This window comes from Pseudorca crassidens, chromosome 16 (genome assembly GCF_039906515.1).
Source record: "Pseudorca crassidens isolate mPseCra1 chromosome 16, mPseCra1.hap1, whole genome shotgun sequence".
Lineage (NCBI taxonomy): Eukaryota > Metazoa > Chordata > Mammalia > Artiodactyla > Delphinidae > Pseudorca > Pseudorca crassidens.
This window is the reverse complement of record NC_090311.1, coordinates 19769701-19792487: the sequence shown is the minus strand read 5'-3', so window position 1 is coordinate 19792487 and position 22787 is coordinate 19769701. Positions and strand designations below refer to the sequence as shown.

The following is a 22787-nucleotide window of genomic DNA, read 5'->3' as shown; positions in this document are numbered from 1 at the left end:
CTCTTATGTGAAGAAAAAGATAGCTAAGTAGTTTGTTTTTATGCCGGTGCGCTCACAGCCTTCGAGTATTTTTTTCCATTCGTGTTTAAATCCTACGCTCTGCAATGTGGTAAGATTTGGATAGAGTCGGGGAGTGTGCGGAGACGGGCAGGGGGCGGTCCCTGCCTCGCTTGTCTCCACCTTTTATTTTGACCGGTCTGATGGCGACCGGCTCGCACTAGGACCCAGGCGCCAGAGCGCCTCCGTCTGTCCTGTAGGTTCATTCAATCTCCCATACACACAGACCCACTGCGAGACGGACACACACTCACACTCAGACACACAACTGCACGGAGCGAGGCTCGGGAAGTCAGGTCGCCTCCTCGCCTCGGCGCCTTCTTCGCTCCAGCCAGCCGGTTCTCCCCTGGGGCCCGGAGCTTGGCCGGGCCGCGCCGCCCCAAAACAGGACGAGCTCGGCGGACCCCGGTTCCTCCATGGGCAAACGCGGGCGGCCGCGCAAGGAGGCGCGCTGCGAGGGTGCGGGGCTGGCCCCCGCCGCGCCCCCGGCCGTGACCGCGCCCGAGCCCCCGGCCCAGCCAGAGGAGCTCGCGGGAGCCAAGCTCAGGTGCCCCTTCTCGGACATTTTCAACACCAGCGAGAACTCGATGGAGAAGCACATCAACACTTTTCTGCAGAACGTGCAGATTCTGCTCGAGGCCGCCAGCTACCTGGAGCAGATCGAGAAAGAAAACAAAAGTAAGTTTGGGGGCGCTGGCTCCTCCTCGGCGCCCGGCTCTTTCTTCCTCGCCCATTTGGGCGACCCCTGTCGCCTGCTTGACCCCCCTCCCCCAACACACACACATCCAGCCCTCGGCAGTAAAGCCGATGACACCGGAGAAAGGACACGCACGCACAAAGCTGCTAAAGATGTAACAAAGACGAGCGGGGGGAAGGGGGGGGCCTGTCGGTGCGTCCGTCTGTCCGTCTCCCAGAGGCTGGCAGGACCGCTGGGCCGAGGAGCGGGGGAGTGTTGTTGTTTGCTGACAACTGAGCCGAGAGCTCATCTCTTCGAGGTCGCCTTTCTTCCTTTTTTTTTTTTTTTCCGGAGCCTTCTCGGGCAGACAAGTGTTGTTTTTCTGTCGCTCGTTCCTGGGTGGGGTGGGGATTAGAAGCCGAAAGTTGGAAACTGTAGGCAGAGCTTAGCGGTTCCAGAAAGAAAACACACAGACACACACGACAACGATAACACCAACAACCAAACAGCCCTCCACGGCGTGGGCTCGGGCTGGCTCGGGTCTTCTTCTCCCTCCTGTCTACTTTGCTTTTTCCTCTCCTCTCGCAGCAAGGCTGGGCTCAGGCCATCGCGTCCACGGATACAGTCCTCCTGCGCCTCTGGTGCCCTGTGGTTTCCTCACCGCCTCCCCCCCCCCCCCCCCGAAAGAAACAGGCCGGCAAAGCCAAGCACCGCCAGCAGCTCGCCCCGGACCCGCCGCCCTGCGCCCGGGAAACTTGGCGAGGGGGACGCAGCCAGAAGGAAACTTTGGGATCTCGCAGGAAACAATAGTTATGGAAGAAGGTGTAGGCTGTTATGTTCGGTTTTTTTTATTTTCCGGGATACGGCTCCCGAGTGAGCGCGCTGGGCGAGGAAGGCAAATGCCTTCCTCGTGGATTTCTACTGTTCCCCCCCACCCCAGATTCAGGTGGAGAGCGATGCTTGGGGGTGGTGGTGCTGGGAGCCCCACCCCGGCCTGGCCTCCTTTTTGTATTTGTTTGTTTCATTTTTGCCTCTGCCAACTGGGTTCCCCCATCCTCCCCAGGCAGTCGCTCAGCGCCGTTAACGGGGGCACGCGTGTGCGGCGTTTCCAGCACGGTCCTCACAAATAATAGCTGCGAGAAGGGCGAAGGGGCCGAGGAATATAGACTGACAGAGTAGAGAAAAGCAGGCTGTTTAATCTGTCCGAACAAGTAGGAAGATCAATGAGATGAGAGAGAGAGGAGGAGAGAGAGAGAGAAAGAAAGGAAGAAAGAAAGAAAAGAAAGAAAGGGTCCGATTGCAACGTGTCAGATCTTGCAACCTACTCCCCCTCCCCCAAACACAACAACAACCCTCAAACACAAAAACACCTTAGCTGACCGACAACCCAGGCCTTCGGGGTTAAAGTAACCGTGTGATGGCAGCGAAATCGTGCAGTAGCTTAAGGCAAAAACAAGGATTTGTGTAGCGTGGTCGGCGGTGCGTTCTTTTCTTCTCTCCTGTTTTCTCGGAGTGCCTGGGTTGCGAGAAAGGCGCATCGTCGGCTGTGTAGCTGAATGTTTGCGATTATTCATGGGATTTTGGGGGGGGCAGTGTGCATTCGTCAATAGGGTAGTTTCTGAAAAGGCAGAGCTGGTGGGGAGGTGGGGGAAGACGTGGTTTTGTTTGGTGTGTTCGCTTTTGTTGGAAGGGGGAGGGGCGTGATTTCTTACGCTATCCCCCGCCCGGGTGCCCTGTTCCCCTGAGTCTGTCCCGTGGCGCCGGCTCTGGCCGGGGGTGCACCCAAAGAGGGCACCTTGGCAGTGTGTGGCAAACCTGGTTGGCCCCCTCCGACCCCCTCTACAGAAGGGTGTACTAAACAGGCTGCTGGAGCTTCCACCGCATCCCTCGCCCCCCGCCCCTCGCACTCGCAGACAATCGGAGACCTCTGCTCCCCACCTCGCCGCCCCCACCCTCGCTCCCCCGGCCGCCTCGGCCGCCGCCACCTCCTTGTTTACCGGTGCCCGGGCTCTGGCGTGGCCACCAGTCACGTAAGCAGAGGGCCGGGCGCGCTGGGCCGGGCTGCCCCGCACCGGGCGGGCCAGCGGCAGCGGAGCCAGGCTCCCGAGACCGTGGAAGCCAAGGGGCTTCCTCCTGGTCCCTTTCCCGAGGTGTCCGCGCTGCAAGACCCCGAGAGGGGCTCGGGAACCTGGGCGCCCCAATCGAAGTCAACTTCATGTGCGTAATCAGCCCCTCGGCCCCGCTGCCCCCCTCCTTCGGCCGGCTCCCCGCGGGAGTATTTTTAGCTCTCTTGCCTTTTTTCGCAGCCGCTGTTTGGCTCAGCATGACGTGATGCCAGCGGCCCCCAGATTTCCCCGAGAGCGGGAACTCCGCTCGAGGCCCTTGCCCCCTCCCCAACAGCTCACGCAGGCGAGGGTGACCTCCAGCAAACTATGGGGCGACCATCCGCAGGGCCCTCTATTATCTCCCCTTAAAATTGGAGCGGCCCACGGAGGCCACTTTATTTTCCCCACTCTCGCCCCGCCTCCCGCCCATCTCGGTCTCCTAGTACGGAAAACAGCGGGCCCTACATCTGCCTCATTTTATTAGGGGTGCTTCTTCGCGCTGGCAGCGCTCGCCGTTGTTTTCTGCTCGCTGCACACAATGCCCGCGCGTCACGGCGCTCCGCGTGTGCACAGCAATAATGCGAGTCGGGGGGCGGGTCGTGCGTGCGTCGGTTTCGGGCACTGAGGGTCCCTCCGCGCGCGCAGGACTTGTTTTGCTTCAGAGCCCCGCTTTCCGAAACGCTTACATCATTCAGTCGTTGGAGGAGGGAGGGGAATCTAGGCGTTCCGATAGGATTACAGCGTTTCTCAGGTCCCTGGTTTTTGGAAGGAAGCAAGGACCCTAGCTTTTTAATTATTTTTATGATTGGGCCGGGGGGGCTCAAGTTTTGTTAGTTGGGCAAGGTTTTTTTGTTTGTTTCCTTAGGTCACTACTGCAAAGGGCATTACTGGCCGGCTCAGGTGCACAATCTCCCCGCTTTCATTTCAGCCAGTTCTCCTGTAATCACTTGATCTCAGTTTCTCCGCCTTCTCCTCTTCCCCCTCCCAGCTAGAGACACATGGTTTCCACATGGAGACAAACTTCTTTCCTCTGACTAGACTTGACCTAGCAGCGTCGCTCAGCCAATCGGCAGCTTCAGCTTCCTCTAACGTCACGCGTTGCTGAGGCCAGAGACTGGGGGGTGGAGCCAGGAGGCAAGCCAGAAAATCACGGGGAGCTCTAGTTTGGCCAGCTGGTACAGTCCCTTCTTAAAGGGACGCTCTTCACCCGGGAGTTGAGCCTCAATTCTCCATTTCGGGTTCTGTGAGACATTCGCGAAATGCACCGATAAGGCCCTGGTCACGAGTTTACACGTTCCGCTTTTACCGTTTGCAAAGTATTTACTTGGCAGGAGCTTGCCTTATTTTCCATTGTCACCAGAACTGCTTTTCATGGCTTCTTTGAGGTTTCCGTACTAGGAGAGCTCACTGAGTGTACACAGTACTGAATTATTCTCAGTATATATAATGAGTTTTCTTGGGGTGTTCAAATTAAGTCACTCAGTATTGACTGCTCTGTGCAAGGCAAGGATTGCTTAGGATATGCTGGTACATTCTCCCAAAGTTCCAACTGATGTGAATCCCTGAGAATCTCAAACTAAAGGCCTCCAGAAATATTAATCATGGATACTGTGACCCTGTTTTCACAAATTCAGAAATTATACATAAATAACCTCTGACATATCACCCATATCCATTTGGGGTCCAGTGGAGGGATAGTAATTTAGGACTGACTGATTAGTAGAGAAAATATGTACTTCCTGTTTTGGAAAAGGTTAAAAATGAAAGGGAATAAGAAAGAAATTCACAAAAGGGTGTTCTGTGCGTAGAAGTTGTTCAGCAGGCAAGTGGAAGTTACTATAACCAGTGAGGTCTACAGGACAGAAAAGGGCTTCCCAGTCTGTAGGGAAGGTGGCTTTGGGGCAATGCTTAAGATAGAAAAGAATGATTAAATGGGAGTAGAAGCCATGGGTGGGTCTCTGGAGTGCATTACCTGGGTTTGAGGGTGAGGCGCTTTCCTAAGGGCATGGACAGGCCAAAGAGCAGCCTCTTCCTCCAGACAGAGGAAGCTGCTGCTGTGTGGTGTCATTTGGCCCTACCCTGCCTTCCTGACTTAATCTCCTCTGCTCCCATCCAGCAGGTCCACCAGCAAGCAGGCTTTACAGTCATGCGTCTATGCTTGACTTAGACTCTTCCCTCTGTCTAAAATGCCCTCATTCTCTTACTCCCCTGGGGTTATCTGTGTCTTACCTACTCTTCAAGTCCTAGGTCAGTTCCCACCTCCTCCAGGAAACCTCCCCTGGATATTTCTTAAGTCAGGGTAGTTGAGAGAATGAAAGCTTTACAGTCACCCAGAGCAGGGCCCAAATCCCCCCTTCACTGCTTACTGGCTGTGTGACCTTGGGCACAAGTTACCTAACCTTTCTGAGGTTTCATTTCTTTTTTGTAAAACAAGGATAACAATAGCATCGGCCTCCTGCCATTGCTGAACAACTAACTGAGGTTCTCCATTTAAAGTACCTGGAATGTAGTAGGTGCTCAATAAATAGTCACTTCTTTGAGCCTTGATAATCAGCAATTCTCTACTTGTTGGCTGTGCATTAGCTTTATCCTCACAGGGAGAAGATGAGCATCTTGAGGGAAAAGATCACTTACAGTATTTCAGTATATGTCACTGTTGCATAACACTGGGCATATGGTAGACAATATACATCCTTTGATTGGTTGGATTTGTCATTTACTGGCTATGGCACAGTGATCAGGTCTGAAGGCCAGGGGACACATGACAGACTTTCTGAAGACTTGGAGAAGAACTGGAAATACTGATCTCTTCCAAGGAGGGAGGATGTCTCCCATTATCAATGCAGAATGCCCTTGGGCTGTAAAGACCAGGGCTTATAAGGAGATGGTAGGTCAGGCCTAGAGAGCTGAAACTACATCAGCTGTGACCCTATAGACGGATCAGTTATTGGTTTAGAGAGCAAGAAACCAGTGCAATTTATGCTAAAATTGAGGGCTTTGGTGGCAACTAACGTTCACCTAGGTCACATTTCTGTACAGCAGGCATCTTATGATTCATTCATTCATTCACTCCACAAATATGTATTGATCATGTACTATGTGCAATTGCTTTTTTTTCTGAAAACTCCATGGGTTGATTTATGATGGGACTGGAGTAATGTACTTGTTTTTGGTGGAGTTATGTAAAGAGCATTATTAAATCAGGCTTCCGTTTCCTCTGCATCCTAAATTATGTTCCTCAGATTCAACTTTTTTTCCAGTTTTAAATATTATCTCTGCCCATAGGTAAATGCCAGAAATAGACTTTTGAGGATACTGTTGTGGCTTTCAGAGTCCCAGAGCTCCCAGGGACTGGGTAACCTGTGGAGGGAACCCAGGAAAAGCATCCGGACCTTGGGAAGTTAGAGAAGCTGAATTGAGCCATTCCTGGATTGGGAGGTGGGGGCGGGGGGAAGCTCTATCAGATCCAAGGCAAAACAACAGCTGCTCACCTACCTGCCCTCTCTGACCAAAACAATGTCCCACTGATGCACCTAGAAATGGGGGTTTTCATCTGAGGATGGCTGGCAGAAGTCTGGGGGTAGAACTGAAAGAAATGAAGAGGGTGCCGGCATGCGGCGGCAGCAGCAACTAATTGCATTGTGTAATGTCAACACTGGCAACTATTTATGGAGTACTGACTATACTTGGTAAAGAATGGGGCTAAACATGCGTTATCTCCTCCAATCTTCACAACAGCCCCATGGCATATGCACTTCTATTACCCCCATTTTACAGAGGGGGTAACCGAGGAACAGGGAGCTGAGTAACTTGCCCAAAGGTCACAGGGTTAATAATGGCAGAGCTGAGTTTTGAACCTAGGCCTCTGATTCGACTGAGCCTACAGTTTTAACCATATATAGGTGTATGCATTTTCCAGCCAAGGAATGAAGTCCAGAGAGGTGAAATGACTTGCTCAAGGTCACCCAATAATCTGAAGCAGAGTGGGTGTTTGTAACACCCTGTTGATTGTCCAGGGTCTTTCTGCACACACTCTGCTTAGAAAAGGTTTAGAAGTGAAGCTGGAGACAGGAGAGCCAACCAGAGAGATTTTGTTTTTGTTTTTCGGAGTTGTTCAACTCTGCTGGCCCTAACTCAAGTTTAGGCTCCTAGGAAACACTACCCCCCTCCTACTGCCTTTCCCAAGTCTGTCTTCTGCACATATTAGAGGACTTGGGGCTGTTGCTATGGTACTAGGGCCAACAGCAGGTTCACCAAAAGCTGGGTCTTTTGCCTTTTAAAAAAAAGCCTGGCCCTGCAGAAATGAATTGGCCACAAAGATTTGCATCAGTCATTGTGGCTTGTTCTGTTTTAGATCCCCCTGCCTCCCTACCCCACCCCCTCTTCCCTACCACCACCACTTTCTATAAATACAGTTGGATAAATATTGATTTAAACTGGGTTTCTGGAGGAGAAGCCCATGGTTGCCCTGGCCTGGTCTTCACTTAGATACCACCAGTATGCCAGGCCTGACACACCTAACCCCTGATAGCGCTGGCTTCCAAATGACCCGTTTGGGGGAGGTGACTTGTGGTTTTGTGGCTTTTGAGTTTAAAAAAGAGAGAGAAAGAAAACGAAGTATAAAAAGCAATAACCCAGCAAAAAATGGGAATCTTCCTGCAGAATGAATAAAGGCATTTTCAGCAGGAAGAAATGGGGGAAGGTTTATGGTAACCTGGTCTTCTGAACCAGTTCTCTTCCCTTTCCCATTCTGCCTTCCACTCCCTTTTGGGTTTTGTTTTAAAGGAGGCAGGTGGTAAGACGGAGCATCAGGGCCAGTAGGAGCCCCAGAGGTCACAGAGCAGCCATCATCCTCACTATACAGACGGGGAGGCCGAGGCCCAGAGAGGGACAGTGGCTTACCCAAGATGACGCAGGAGAGGCAGAACCAGGTCCTTCTGGGCTGTGTTGCCTCCCGCCTGACGTGAGAATGGGTCCCAGGCAGAGCCCCAAACCGGGCTTTTGTTTTACAAGTCAGGTGCTCATAAAGTCAGCAATTCTCAACCCTGGTTTACTGATCCCAGGGTGTGTCCGGTTATTGCAAAGGTCATTGCGACATTCTCAATAGTCTCTCAAAATTGAGCTAATTTGAATTCACCATTTAGAAGAAATATTTTCTTTTACATTTAGTGGGGGGGGGGAGTGGGTGGAGCCTGAAGGCGATGACAGTGACAGGATGGCTACCCAGCCTTAACTGAGGAGGAGGAATTCAAGTCTTCCTGGAGGGGCCTCCTTCTGGGGGTGGAGGGTGGAGCTCTGGCTCACACTGGAGAGAAGCTTCAATTCCGCAGGGAGAGACACCTGCTCTCTGGCTCTTCTGCTAAACTAAAGGGAAGTAATTTTCTCGATACTGTTGTCCCTGAGTGGCCTGGCTGGAGGTGTCAAAGCTGTCAGCAGCTGACTTGATCTCTCCTCTCCGGCCAAAACGAATGGGCGTTTGCCACCATCCTCCCCGGCTGGAGGTTCCTTCTTTGCTTCCTCATCTTGGCAGAATGCTGTACAGGGCCCCTTGCTTGTGAAATATTTTGAAAGTTCAGGTGACCCTTGTTTTGAGCAATACATCTCCAGGAAATATATGTAAATAGGATCTCTTTTTTTAAAAATTTAGGTTAGAGAACCTTTCTTTAAAAGGCCCCTGTGGCAAATAATTTTATAAAATGTGGAATTATATTGCATGCCAGGAATTCTCCTTAAATGTGTTCTGTGAGTTTGTTCATTCATCCATCCATCAAACTGGTATTTCAGGGGTCCACACTGCTTTATGTCAGGCTCTGTGCTAGGACCTGGAAGTACAGTTTCCTGCCATCATGGAGTTATACTCTATTGCAGTGCCAGATTTAGAAATTCAGTTGTCTTAAAGTAAACCCCAGCCATGTGGGACTGCATCTGACTTGGGCTTTGTGTCTTTGGTTCTAGCCATCATTACAGATAGAACAAAAATTTATGCCGGGCTTCCAAAAAAAGGAATAGTCCCTCCCCTCCCTGCATGCACCCTGCCACCCCCCAGCCTGGTGTTTAAAACCCTTTGTGTTTATCCTTGTAATATTTACAGATCTGACTCTTTTTTTGTTTTTTTTAAAGCTGCCTGAGCTTAGGAAATCAAGTACTGTGTAAGCAACCTTGTAAATGAACACATTCCACTCCTAGTTCTTTACAGACGGGGGCACTCTGCACTTGGAGGATTGTCCCTAGCAGTGCTCCTACCAAGCCTGCTCTCCCATACAACATGCCCTTGGCCTCATACCTCTAATATCCAACTCCAGTGTCTGCCAAGGAAATTTAAACACAGCAAAATTAGAAAGATAAACACAGTGTCCTGAGGGAGAGAAAGATTGGGAAGTTTAAAGCTAATAAAAGGGGATTTGGATTACCTGCTATTTGAGATATTTTACTCCGTGTCTTTATTGCCATTAGCAAGGATACTTGAATAAAGATGATCTGGGACTATTTTAATACTGTTGTATTAAAATGGAGGGCGTGCCCAGGGCTGCTCTGTTTTTGGCCATGGGTGGCAAGTGTAAGTGCATGTGGCCTCTGTTTTTATTTCTACAGGGGCCCAGAACTTCCTAATGATGTCCCTGTGTTATCTCCCTCTTACCTCCACCACACCTGACCATCTCTACCATATTTCTTGACTCCCAAGACTCTGAGTACCTTGCATGCAACTTTCTTTCCTTTTTTCCACCAGCTGTAAAATTTCTAACACCTGTGAGGAGCCAAGCACCGTGCTTGTTGCTTCCAAAGTGCAGTATGTATGGTCTCCAGTTCCAGTTCTATATTCCAGTGCAAGTGACAGACAAATGGAGAACAGTAAATAATACTTGCCTGTCTCCTGTGAGTCTGATAGCCTGTCCCCAAGGAGGCTGCTGACAGATACAATGTTGTCTCTGTTTTCCAAAGGAATAGTGATAATGGTGCCCTTTTACTGAGCAGTTACTATGTGCCAGCACAATGCTAAGTGCTTTATATTAAATCCTAACAATCATCCAACGGGAGGGTGCTGTCATTATCCTCATTTTATAGATGAGGAAAGCCTTAGCCTTAGCAAGGCTAACTAACTTTCCCAAGGCCACCTGCTAACAAAGAGTGGCGCTGAGACTCAAAACCAGGTTTTTCTTTCTTCCTAGGAGACTTCAGGACTCTGAGAGAAGTGTCAGAGAGCAAGAGGCAAGAAATGGAATCTGGAATGTTTGAGGTTCAGGCTGACGGTTCCCTTGGGAATGCCTCCCTGGAGCGACTTCCTTTACTTCCCATTCATCCTAGGGCAGAGAGAGGGCAGCCAAAACCTTCTGGGACTCTTTAGGCATGGACACTGAAGCCAGATAGGCCCCTTTCTTCTGGAAGGCAATGGTCTAGGGTGTTGCCACTTGCCCTTGCAGTGCCACCTGGCCCAGCACCCCCTGGGGAACTCACCCAACCAGTAGGGCTCCTGAGACTCTGGATGCTACAATGTCAAGGGTGTGAATCCACACCCTGTCAGGCTCTACTAGGTTTCCAGAAGGCACTTGAGCTTGTAGGGCAACTGGTCTGGCCCGTGCTTGGCAAGTGTGAGCCGCACAGATGAGCTTTAGGCCCTGGCTGCCACCTTGCCAGTGTGGGCCAGCTGGTTCTGGTCAAACGGCGTAGGTCCAACCTCTTCCTCTCCTCCATCGAGATCTAGGAAACAAGAGTGATCTTAAATATAACTGGGTTCATGTCATTTATTTGGTTAAAGCCCTTCAATAGTTTCCTTCCTATCTCACTTAGAATAAAATCCATATTCCCTGCATGGCTGTCACCCTTACTGTTTAACCTGAGTGTGGTCTGAAGATGGGTAGCCCTGGTGTCTCCTGGGACCTTGTCAGAAATGGGACTCCCAGGTCCCACCCCAGAGCTGCTGAATCCAAATCTCCATTTTAGCACGATTCCCAGGTGATCTGTGCGCTCGTTAAAGTTTGAGAAGCTGGCCTAGACAGCCCTTGTGATTGCCCTAATCCCTCTACCCACCTAAAGCTACCCCCCATCTCATTTATTATTCATGCCTTATCCTACTTATCACGGTTTACAATGATTTTACTTGCTTATCATCTGTCTATCAGGCTAGAATACAAGCACCTTGAGGACAAAGACCACAAGCAGTTTTGTTCATTGTTCTCTTTAGCATCTAGGTTAGTGCCCAGCATGTAATGGAGGATTAAGGAATCTTCGTTGAACGAATGATGAGTTCTCTGCCTTTAACCTTCTGACCTAGTGTTTATCAACAAGGGAGCTATTGATGAGACAGTTCTTCTTGAGCAGGTTCGCCTGGAATACTGCAGGATTTAACATCCTTGGTTCATCCTCACTAAATGCCAGTAGAACTCCCCAGTCGTGGTGACACTCAAGAAAGACACTCCTACACATTTCTGAAGTCTTCTAGGCGGATGGTATTATGCCTGGGTGAGACCATTGCCCTAACCAATTTTGTCTGACCTTGTCTGACGGAACATACCCTGACGTACGCCGTGGGGTCCAAGAGTTGGGAAATCTAGGTTTGAATCCATTTGCTACCTATGTGGCCTTGGGCAAATCACTTAACCTTTTGGGGCCTCATCTGGGAAACAGGAATCTCAGAGGTGTGTAGAGGATTAAATGAACTGACTATACAAGTGGCACCATGCACATAGTTGGCTCTCATTATGTAGCAGCTAGTAGGCAAGTGGAGGCATGTTGTTCTAGGATTAGAATCAGAATGCTGGAAATAGAAGTGATGGTGAGATCACAGACATCTTTGGCCAGGCAAAGTCCTGGTGTTTTATTCTAAATAGTACACCTGAAGCTGAGAACTCAGCCACGAGGCAGCAGGACTGGGTGTGTGATTTAGTGTCCAGGGCTTGGCTGGCCCTAAGAGTGACCTCCACAAGTTTCTGCCACCTGGAAGGGAGTGATGATGCCAAGGGGTAGTGAGGCAGGGTAACTGTAGGCAGGCTCTGGCAGGGGAGGGAGGGTTACCCAGGGCTGTGTCAAGAATGTGGGGCATCCTCTTAGTAGCAGGGGAAGGCCTCTGGTAATATATTTTTTTAAGGCTTTAAAATCAAGTTGCATTTAACTTTGAAAGAATAGGTCATTGCATCCAAAACCTGATAAGTGCAACAAAAAATTACAGTACATTCTTGCTTTTGAATATAGATGGCAAACATTCTAAACAAAATATTAACCCGTGGAATGAGCAATTTAATAGAAAAACATACAATGGCTGACCAGGATATATGCCAGAGATGGCTGAAAGTCACAAAGTCTATCAGTATAAATGATTATAACCACAAATTAAAGGAGAATAATACATGACTACAGCAACACATGATGAAATGTCATTTGAAAAAAAGTATTCGGGAGGCATTCCTAATGAAGGAAGCTACTTCCATACAACAAAGATCATTCACCTGTGCTGGTCTTTTAACTAAAGTGATGTAGCGAGGTTGGGCCCGTGGCTTGGGGTCATCACCGGCAGAGGAGTTGATTCTTCCCTTTCCTTAGGGAAGAATGAACCTTGAACAGAAGATGAAACAGAACAGGCTTTGGATCCCTTTGGAATGTAACTTGATCTAGATATTTAAAGGAGAAGGTCTCCATAAATTTAAAAGACCAGAAAATGTATTCCACTTTACTTATCTATTTATTTTTTATTTATTTTATTTTATTTTTTTAAATTTTATTTATTTGTTTGTTTTTGTTTTTTGTTTTTTGGCTGTGTTGGGTCTTCGTTGCTGTGCGCAGGCTTTCCCTAGTTGCGGCTAGCCGGGATACTCTTTGTTGCAGTGTGCGGGATTCTCATTGTCGTGGCTTCTCCTGTTGCAGAGCATGGGCTGTAGGCGCGCAGGCTTCAGTAGTTGTGGCACGTGGGCTCAGTAGTTGTGGCACATGGGCTTAGTTGCTCTATGGCATGTGGGATCTTCCCAGGCCAGGGATCGAACCCATGTTCCCTGCATTGGCAGGTGGATTCTTAACCACTGCACCACCAGGGAAACCCCATATTTACCTATTTATTTTTAAAACCACAAATCAACTAGAAAAAGAACTATGGAGGTGGGTAGAGAGCACAGGATGAGAGTCTGTAAGACTGAGTCCTAACCCTTGCTCCATCAGTTTGATAGATAACTGTGTGACCTTGGTAAGTTACCATACCTCTCTGAGCCTCAGTATTTTCATCTGAAAAATGGAGGCTGGATTGAGGAATAAGCTTAATGATACAAACTTCTATGAAACAAACCATGAAATGTTATTTGGGGGAACATTCACTTGGCATGGCCCTAGCAAGATCCTCCTGCATACTTTATCAGTTGCACCCCCACGTGGGGTGCTCCGGGGTAAGCAAGAGTCTTACACGTGCATATTAATTGAGTCCTGCAATGCAGATTTCTTCTCGGATCCAAGTTAATGCAAAAAAGAAGGAAGAGGACATTCGAGAGATTAACACATCCCTTATAATCACCGAAATAGGCTGCTGTTATAAGGGCCATTTAATAAAATGTAAGAAGTCCTTTTCTAAGAGGGAAGAGATAGGCCAGGATGGAAGTCAAGTGCAGCTGTTTGAGCCTCTGCCAGTGGCCTGATCTCACCAGAAAACCAAAGTTAAAAAACAACAAACTTCCAGATTCAGCGATCTCAGATTAACACTGCCTCCCCCTGCTGTTTCCTCCACCCTCACGTCCTTTCTTTCCCTTTATCCCCAGCTCAGGCACCTGGGTCGTGGTGCTTTTCCGTGTGGTTGGGATGTCAGCCGGCAGCCCTGGCGACTAGAGCTCTGGGAGGCGGCAGCTACCTCTCGGGTTTAGCATTACGTCATCCCTTCTAGACCCAAATTTATCTCGGCTGCACACAGACCCGCAGCTCTGAGCTGCTGCTGACTCGAGGAGAGCTTACGCATGAAGTTAGGCAAGGCTGACTCACTGGGCAGAAGAAAAGGTTTTCTGCTGCTCTTCACGTTTCTGGGCTCCGAGGGGAGAGGCGAGAAGGAGGCTGCGGTTGTCATTTTGGGGTGGGGGATGGAAAGATGTACAACTGTTAACAGTTCTTACTTAGGACCTCAGGACTTACCCTCCCCTGTTCCCACCCTTAAAGATAATTGCGGAAAACAGTGCCCTGCACAGTATACACTTTGCAGTTTCAGGGAAGTTCTCTTAAGCACCAGGTGTCACTAAGACAGTGACTTCGGACTTGCACCTTAACCTCGTGGCCCCTTCCCCTCTATTCATCTTTCCTGTCTGCAGAAACGATATAACACAGACCAGCCTCCTGCATTGTTCATGGATCTGCAGTAAATCATTTGAAAATTTACATTGAGTAAACAGTGCAGGGAGAGGACCCCTCGGAACGGAGAGCTTTGCCGTGTTCTTCCAGAAGGCAGACTGTCCCCATCCAGGCTGTTCGTTACAGGGCTGGGGGACTCTGGAGGACTTTTTCCATCTTCAAAAGAGACTCCCCTGAGTGAGATACTTTAGGGGGAGGACAGAAGAATCAGAAACTATGGGTAAGATTCCAGGTTCTTTTGTCAGTAGACTTTGGAAGCCTTGCTTTTCCTCAGTTTCCCTATTTGTAGTGCAGATTGGATTCATCTGCAAAAGAAAGGCCATGTCTGCCTCTGGGCTTCCCCAGGCTGGGCTGGCGCGGAGGGATGGTTTGTGGGTAGCATCACTCTCCCAAGGCTAGAGCCCCAGGCTTTGTGCTCTAGGAGGCCCTTGTGGCCAATGTCCATGCAAGAACTCTGGGAGTCAGCCGGAGCAGGTCATTTGCTGTTAGAAGAGGCTGGATATTTCCGTACGGAAACCAATTCTTAACACTGCCCACCATCACTATCACCTTTTCTCTTCTTCAACATATGCAGGTGGCCTTTTGGTGATTCTCGCACTACTTTGCATCTCCTCATCTCCCTCTTGGCCATGGCTTTAAAAGAAGGGTTGGTAAATTCATCTGGAGGTCAACTGTGAAAGGGCAGGCATGTGCTGCAAGCATCCTGCTTTCTCTTAATAGCCTGCTAGGGCTTATGATGTATGGATTTAAACCCATCTTGAACACATGTGTATTTTCAGTTTGTACTTTTTTCCTTGACTGCGTGTCACATGGTTTACCTCCCATTGGGTAGACTTTTGTTATAAAGCTACCTCTTTTAAGTTCCTGGGGTAGCCCTTGGCAATTTGTGATCTGAAGTGGTAGAAACTTTCAACTTTATTAGAAACTTTCAACCTTATTTTTATTTCTACCCTCAACTTACAGATGTTCTGAGTGAACAGGTATTTTCTTTTAAATAATTCCATTCTTCCCCTATCCAACGTGTCCCTTGTTGAATGCGGAGGGTGGTTGTTACCAACACCCAATGGGAAAGCCCAGATCTGAAGTGACCTAGCCAACAGCTGAAAAAGCACAGTTCCTGTTTCAAAGCTTTTACAAAAAAAAAAATCTCCTGTGGCTTGTGAACATCTCTCATTTTGGGTCTCCCTGCATTTGATAGAACATCTATTTGGTTCTTAAATGTGGTGCCAAGTGTAATATTTAATAAGGCTGGTAGAATTTTGCAGATTTTGACCTCATTGGAAATCTTGTTCACTTTGGGAAAAAAAAGGAGGGAAGCATATTAAAATGCAGCATTAAGCCCATGACATTTTTGAGAGTAACGTTTTCATTCTGAGATGGTTATTTTCTGCAGTAGCCACTGGAATTACCACAGGAAGTTCTCCCCTCACCAAGAGCTTCCTGTTATTCTGGATGTCCACCAGCAGGTTAAAATAATCAGGGTGGGGAAAAGTTATGGATGTTTATGCAGTTCCCAGCCTGCTCCTAGAGCTTTCAACAGTTATGACCCTCTTGCCTTTCTTTGCCCTAGACCACAGCTTCTCATTCAGGGGTGATTTTCTGCCCCAAGAGACATCTGGCAATGTCTGGAGACATTTTTGGTAGTCACACCTGAGTTGGTGGTGTGCTACTGGCATCTAGTGGGTAGAGGCCAGGGATGCTGCTGAATATCCTACAATGCACAGGTCTCCAACCCCACCCCCAGTTAGGAATTATTCTCTCAAAATATCAATAATGCTGAGGTTGAGAAACTCTGGTCTAGACTTTGAGGACCTGGAAAGACGGTGGTGGTGAGGGAAGCCATTGGCAGTTTTTTAATGTGGTCCTGCTCTCTTTAGCCTCTGCTTTCAGTTCCTGCTCTATGGAGGAGAGCGTGAGAGGAAATGATCATCATAGCTTCCATTTATTGAGTGACATGTACTAAGTGCTGGAATTATTTAATCTTCACAATTAGCCCTACTGACTACACACTCCTTGAGAGCAAGGTCCATCTCTGTTTATCTCATTACCGTACACATTATGTCTAGTACAGTGCCTGACACATGGCAGGCCCTCAATGCTTGGATAAATAGAGTAATTATATCTGATATAGATGTGAGGAAAATGAGGCCTGAAGAGTCCACACAACTAGTGTTAAGTAGCAGAGTCAGAATTTGAACTGAGCCTCATGTGACTCCAGCACCAAACCACTGAATTGTATCCCTCACTTGCAGCACCAAAGAGGTTTTCTACCTTCTAAAATCTCGAGGTTTTCTAGCCTTTTCTCCTCCTGAGGGAGGGGAAAGGAGTTTTAAAAAATAAGATAAAAAAAAACCCAAAACACTACCTCTCTGTGAAAACTGAGGTGGAAGAAGGGCCTTATGGGAGCCCTCTCTGGCTCTGATAGGATCACCCCTTGCTCCTGAACAGGGATTTTTGGCTTTTCAAGTATTTATTCTGCACATGGGGCAACCAAGGCACACAAGTTACAGGAGACAGTAGTAGTAGATAGAAAACTGGAGCGTGGCACTGTGGATCAAGCATGCTTCAGCTCCTAGGCGCCCGCCGGGAGTCATTGAGAAAAGGGCTCCCAGAGAGCAGACTCACAGTTCGCTCAAATCCTTCCCTCCGCGAAGCAAAGCCCAGAGAGCTTCTTAGTCTTTGCGTCTAGGAGGTACAAGTCGAGCGGGACTACATCTCCCGGCGGCCATTGCGGAATTTGGCAAGGCGCAGGCGCACTGAAGCGGCGTGCGTACTACGACTCCCGGCGTGCAGTGGGCGGGGCGGGACTACATTTCCCAGGAGGCAGAGGAAGGGGCGGGAGGGGGCGGGCCGCGGCGCTGCTCCCGCCCCTCCCCCGTGCTCGCGCGGAGAGGTAAACAAACTCCGCGCCGGCTGTCTGCTGAGCCGCGGGGGCGGCGGGGCGGCTGGGAGCGCGCGGAGCCGCGGCGGGGCTAGCCCGCCCGCCGCCGCACATGTCCCGGGGCGGTGCCGGATTGTAGCCGCCTGAGGCGCCTCCTGTCGGCCGGGGAAGGGAGCGCGGAGAGGCCCCTGTCGCCGCCCGCGGTGCCCATGGAGCAGGTGCGGATGATCAACGTGCAGCGCCTGCTGGAGGCGGCCGAGTTTTTGGAGCGCCGCGACCGAGGTAACGGCTGGACGCCGTCGCCTCGTCCACCGCCTGAGCCCGCGCACTCCAGCTCCGCTCAGGGAGTGCGGTGCGGCGGGTGAGGGGTGCATGTGTGAGGAGGTTGAGTGTGTGAAGAGGGGGTGCGTGTGTGAGGCGGGGGGGTGCGTGTGTGAGGAGGGGGTGCGTGTGTGAGGAGGGGGGTCCGTGTGTGAGGGGGGTGCGTGTGTGAGGAGGGGTGCGAGTGTAAGGAGGGGGTTGCGTGTGTGAGGGGGTGCGTGTGTGAGGAGGGGGTGCTTGTGAGCAGGGGGTGCGTGTGTGAAGGGGGTGCGTGTGTGAAGGGGGTGCGTGTGTGAAGAGGGGGTTGTGTGTGTGAGGGGGGTGCGTGTGTGAGGAGGGGGCTGCGTGTGTGCGTGTGTGGGGGTTGCGTGTGTGAGGAGGGGTGCGAGTGTAAGGAGGGGGGTGCGTGTGTGAGGGGGTTGCGTGTGTGAGGGTGTGTGTGTGAGGAGGGGGTGCGTGTGTGAGGGGGTGCATGTGTGAGGGGGTTGCGTGTGTGAGGAGGGGGTTGCGTGTGTGAGGGGGGTGCGTGTGTGAGGGGGGTGCGTGTGTGAGGGGGTGCGTGTGTGAGGAGGGGCTGCGTGTGTGAGGGAGTGCGTGTGTGAGGAGGGGGCTGCGTGTGTGAGGGGGGTGCGTGTGTGAGGAGGGGGCTGCGTGTGTGAGGGGGTGCGTGTCTGAGGAGGGGGTTGCGTGTGTGAGGGGGGTGCGTGTGTGAGGAGGGGGCTGCGTGTGTGAGGGGGGTGCGTGTGTGAGGAGGGGGCTGCGTGTGTGAGGGAGCTGCGTGTGTGAGGGGGTGCGTGTGTGAGGAGGGGTGCGTGTGTGAGGGGGTGCGTGTGTGAGGGGGTGCGTGTGTGAGGGGGTTGCATGTGTGAGGGGGGTGCGTGTGTGAGGGGGTGCGTGTGTGAGGAGGGCCTGCGTGTGTGAGGGGGTGCGTGTGTGAGGAGGGGGCTGCGTGTGTGAGGGGGTGCGTGTGTGAGGAGGGGGCTGCGTGTGTGAGGGGGCTGCGTGTGTGAGGGGGTGCGTGAGGAGGGGGCTGCGTGTGTGAGGGGGCTGCGTGTGTGAGGGGGTGCGTGTGTGAGGAGGGGTGCGTGTGTGGGGAGGGGTGAGTGTGTGAGGAGGGGTGAGTGTGTGAGGGTGTGCGTGTGAGAGAGGGTGGGCATGTGAGTGGAGAGGTGCATGAGGCAGCAGGTATGTGAGGGGAGGAGTACCACTGGTGCCTGCGTGAGGGGGCACATGTGGGTGTGTGTATGTTAATGAAGGGGAGGAGACTGTCACCTGGGGGAGATGGAGAGAGGGGTCAGGCTGGACCTGGGAGCTGCCCTGAGTGGAGGTGGACCAGAGGAGAGGGAAGGAGGGTGTTGAGAATGGAGGTGATCTGAGGACCTGGGAGGAAAGAGGATGCAAAGAACTGGAGGAAAGGGCTGGGAGCAGTGCAGGTAGGGGTGGAGGAGACAAGGCTGAGAGCAAAGAAAGGGAACGCCTGCTGAAGAGCACGGCGGAGGACAGACACTCGTGGCCAAGGGACCTCTTCGAATCTGAAGTGCGATGCGATGGAATCCCCTTAGGAATGGAGACTAAGGGAGATGTAGAGAGATTGGGGTATGAAGAGTACAGCCCCTGGAAATTGTGTTGAGAGAAAGTGTCCTCCTAAGACTAGGTGATTGAATTATTTGAAGTACACAAAAACGTGGGGCTTAGAGAGACACCTTCTAGAAGGGGGATAGTTAAAGGAAAAGGGATTTTGAGGCAAGTGAAATAATTTAGGTGAATGGTAATTGGTCTCAGAAATGAGGGTGTTTGAGTCAAGAATTCTTGGAGAAGAGGATTTTGGAGAGGAGGGAGAAGTTCCTTGGTTTAGAGGAGGTGTTGGTACACCTTCCTGGGGTGAGTTGGGTCTGTATATGTCACAGGATTGATGACCAGGCAAGGACTGGGAATTTTATCTTCCAACCAGAAAGAGTGGAAAAAATTTATCTCTTTTTCTTCTCTTGTTTTCAGCAACCTGTTACTGCAAGGACTTGAGATCTGTAGATCCATGAATTTGGGTATATTCCTCTCATCATATCTTTTTTTCTTGCCGTTTCTTTAGAGTGTGAACATGGCTACGCCTCAGCGTTCCCCTCCATGCCGAGCCCCCGGCTGCAGCATTCAAAGCCCCCACGGAGGTTGAGCCGGGCACAGAAACACAGCAGCGGGAGCAGCAACACCAGCACTGCCAACAGGTAGCAAGCTGGGGAGGTTTAAAAAGGGCAGTTGGAGGGAGGGAGCACATACTCAGGCAGAAGTGCTGGCCCAACTGACCTCAGTTCTCTAATACCAAGTCTAGAGCAACACTGAACAGCCAAATGGAAACAGCCTTTCCCACCATCCCTCGGGATTTGGCCCTTTTAAAATAATAAAGTCTTGGAATCATAACCTACCTTTGTGTAGAAGGGAAGAAATAGAATCTGGAAAGACAACGAAAGACGTTCTTGCTGGGGATTATTAAGTGGAGATGTCTGTGACTGAGAGCGATAGTAAGTTCAGAGACCTGGCAGCATGTGTCCATGCATGCAGCCCCATGCTAAATGCAATCTCGGTCCAGCTTTAAACTTGGACGATCCAAAAATTTTTAAAAATCAGAAATAGCTCAGGCAGGATATAAAACAGAATCAAGGGTTTTGTCAAAGGAATAAAAATATTTAGGTAGAGTAGGAAGTTAGTGGGCACAGTCTATTTTTTTTTTGTTTAAGGATGATAAGATTGAATTGGGAACTTTTAAAGCAAAAAAAAAAAAAAAAAAAAAAAAAAAGAAGGTGCTTATTCTTCAATCAAAACAGAAACTTAGAAAATGCTTACTTGGCTGTACTCAGACATAGTTGACTTATATTTTTTTGAAAATTTTTGGTAGTGTCTGGCTGTCTCTTCAGTGTGTTTGTTCTAGAGGGTCAGTGAATTCTAAAGATTCATCTCATATGAAGTTTTCAAAAGTCCAGTCTTAAAAGAAAGTCAAAATCAACAGATGCTTGCCTTTTCCATTGATAAAAGGAATTAAATGAGATCTTTTTTCCCAAAGTTTGGTCTAGAGAATGTAAGCATTCATTTTGGAGGGACACAGAACAATCTCTGGGTAACTAAGTTTGCCTGAAGACTTTGGAGAGCTCCAGACAGGAAATTGAGTAACACTTGGGGAGGTGGATTGGGGAGGGAGCAGGAGTAGGGGCTCTAACTCATTGATGCAGAAAACCTGAGGTTCCTGTATATAACAGAGCTCAAAATGTTGGATCGTCCCACTCTGGATTACTGAGGCACATCACTAGGATTCACTCTTCTTTCTTTGACTTATCTTTAAAGCTGTGTTTCCTTTATGGCTTCTTTTCTTCATTAAGACTATTCTGTGTATTTTAAACAATTTTTAAAATTATAACAATAATTAGCCATAAGTGTAATATGCTGTATTTATGTTTATGTGTGGATCTAGAGGGTTTGTTGTGGTATGGTAGGTTTGGGATGAAAATACGTAGTGTGATATGCAGCATTAAACAAAAAGCACACATAAATTTTCTTGCCCCTCACAGTTTCTCTGGTTAAGGGATCATCAATTAAAACCTGTATTCAGGAATTTATAAGTTTTCCAATCCATGTGTAGATTAAAAAAAAAATTTTTTTAACTTCGAGACATGGGAGAAATACCAGGTAGGAAACCAAACGTGGATTCTGCCATGCTGCAAGTATTTATTGTTTCCTACTTTCTAGAAATCAAGTATATGATCTCATTACATTTTTTCTCTGTCCTTTACTGTCGTCATAGTAAGTTGAGGGATGAACTACATACTCACCAAGGTCCCACCTTCCCCTGAAGTTCTGTGACACTGATTTATTGATAGTTTTAGAGATCAGTTACTATATTGGTTATTCAGTACACCACCCCATCATTGCAAATGTGACATTTTTACTAACAACTCAAGGATTATAGAGGTATGAATAAGATGTGTATTTCTAGATTTTACCAGTTATGTTACAGGTCATTAATGTCTTTGTCATCTGTTGACTTATACTTTGCTTAGCTTGGGGTTTTGACTAAGTGATGTTTCTCTTTCATGCTAGTGTTCTTGTCAGGATTCTACTATTGTGTGTGGGACCACATTGCTAATTACTGTGTATTTTAGCACAGCATGTCAGAAAATTTGTAACACTACAAGTATGCCATGTTGTTCTTAGTACCCAAGGGAAAATAATTACATGTACAGTTGGACCACCTAAGACTAAGTAAAGTAATTTTTCATGGGAATATAAATAGTAAGAAAGAAAGAAGAAGAGAGAGAGAAAGAAAAAGAGATTTTAGGATATGTTATCTCAAGGTCCACCCATGTGTGGGATTTAGGGTGGGGCCTTTAGATGAGAACTAGTATGTTAAAGTGGAACACTAGAAATTATTTCTCCTTACCATTTAAGATTTCTGCTTCATGGAGTAGGGAACCAGGGATCAAATTCTAATACTGGGGTACTTGGGAGATAGTGTTGTTGTTTCATTTGTAAGGGAGCACTGTAGACTCCCTGTTAACTTTAAGTCTATTACTGGATTTAATAAAGATTTTATTATACTGGTTGCATAAAGCAGAAAGAAAGAAAACTTGTAAAAATTTTCATTTATTAGTCATCTGAAACAAGGAAAGGAATAGAGTTGATGAGTATATGCGTCTTATTTTCCTGATCAAAAAGCTACCTATATGGAGGTTGCTGTTCTTATGCGTCTTGAACATTGATCTCTTGTATGTCATAAAGTGACATTTGTTCCCTGACATTGTAGCATCCTTAAGATATAATGTTGGTTGACTTTTCCCCCCTAATATTCTCAGATATAATATGATATTCCTGATATAAAATGTTACTTTATAAATTTATGCTGAGAGTTGGCTCATAATATTATAAATTCCTATTCCTCCTTTCTCCCAAGCCTTGAAACCGTACTTTCATAGAAGTAAAAAGGAGAGAAAATGCGTGATGTAATGTGAGTTTAAAAGCATGTACCTTGAAAATCCCAGTAATTTTATCATTTGGAATCCTTTATCAATTAGGAGGTGGGATCTGTAATACATAATTATTTTTTAAATTCATGGTTGACTTTAGTCTTGGTTCATGGCCTTCTGGCACACTTCCAAAAATCACCCTTGCTGAGATGTTACTGCTATTAGAGAACTGGCTGCAATTGCTATCTGGCTTATTGAGTAGTATAAGATAAGTTCAAATTCCCAGCTTCTTTACTGTTTGGTCTCACAACTGAAAAATAGTAAGATCTGTCATCTTTAAAACTCTACTGACACTACTCTACATGGCTTTAGCGTAACATTGATTTCCTCCTAAATATCTCTTGAACCTGCCTTTTCTCTTAGCTTCGTTGCTACGCTCCTAATCCAAGATACTATCACTCCTCACCTGGACAGCTGTCGCGACCTCCTAACTG

The 22787-nt window shown here is 48.6% G+C and overlaps 1 protein-coding gene across 3 annotated transcripts in view; it reads left to right on the top strand.

Annotated features, from left to right (window-relative positions):
* The first annotated feature begins 207 nt into the window (after positions 1-207).
* Positions 208-22787, top strand: part of MXI1 (MAX interactor 1, dimerization protein) — a 99007-nt gene continuing 76427 nt past the window's right edge. The window contains exons 1-2 of one of the 3 annotated variants that reach the window (XM_067709442.1): positions 208-735; positions 1322-2948. In XM_067709442.1, coding sequence (XP_067565543.1) covers positions 474-735; positions 1322-1863 — 804 coding nt within the window. In that variant the 5' untranslated portion in view covers positions 208-473 and the 3' untranslated portion in view covers positions 1864-2948. Of the gene's footprint in view, positions 736-1321; positions 2949-17047; positions 17309-19433; positions 19567-22787 lie in introns of those variants that run through there. The other 2 variants (XM_067709440.1, XM_067709443.1) reach the window with 2 other exon arrangements.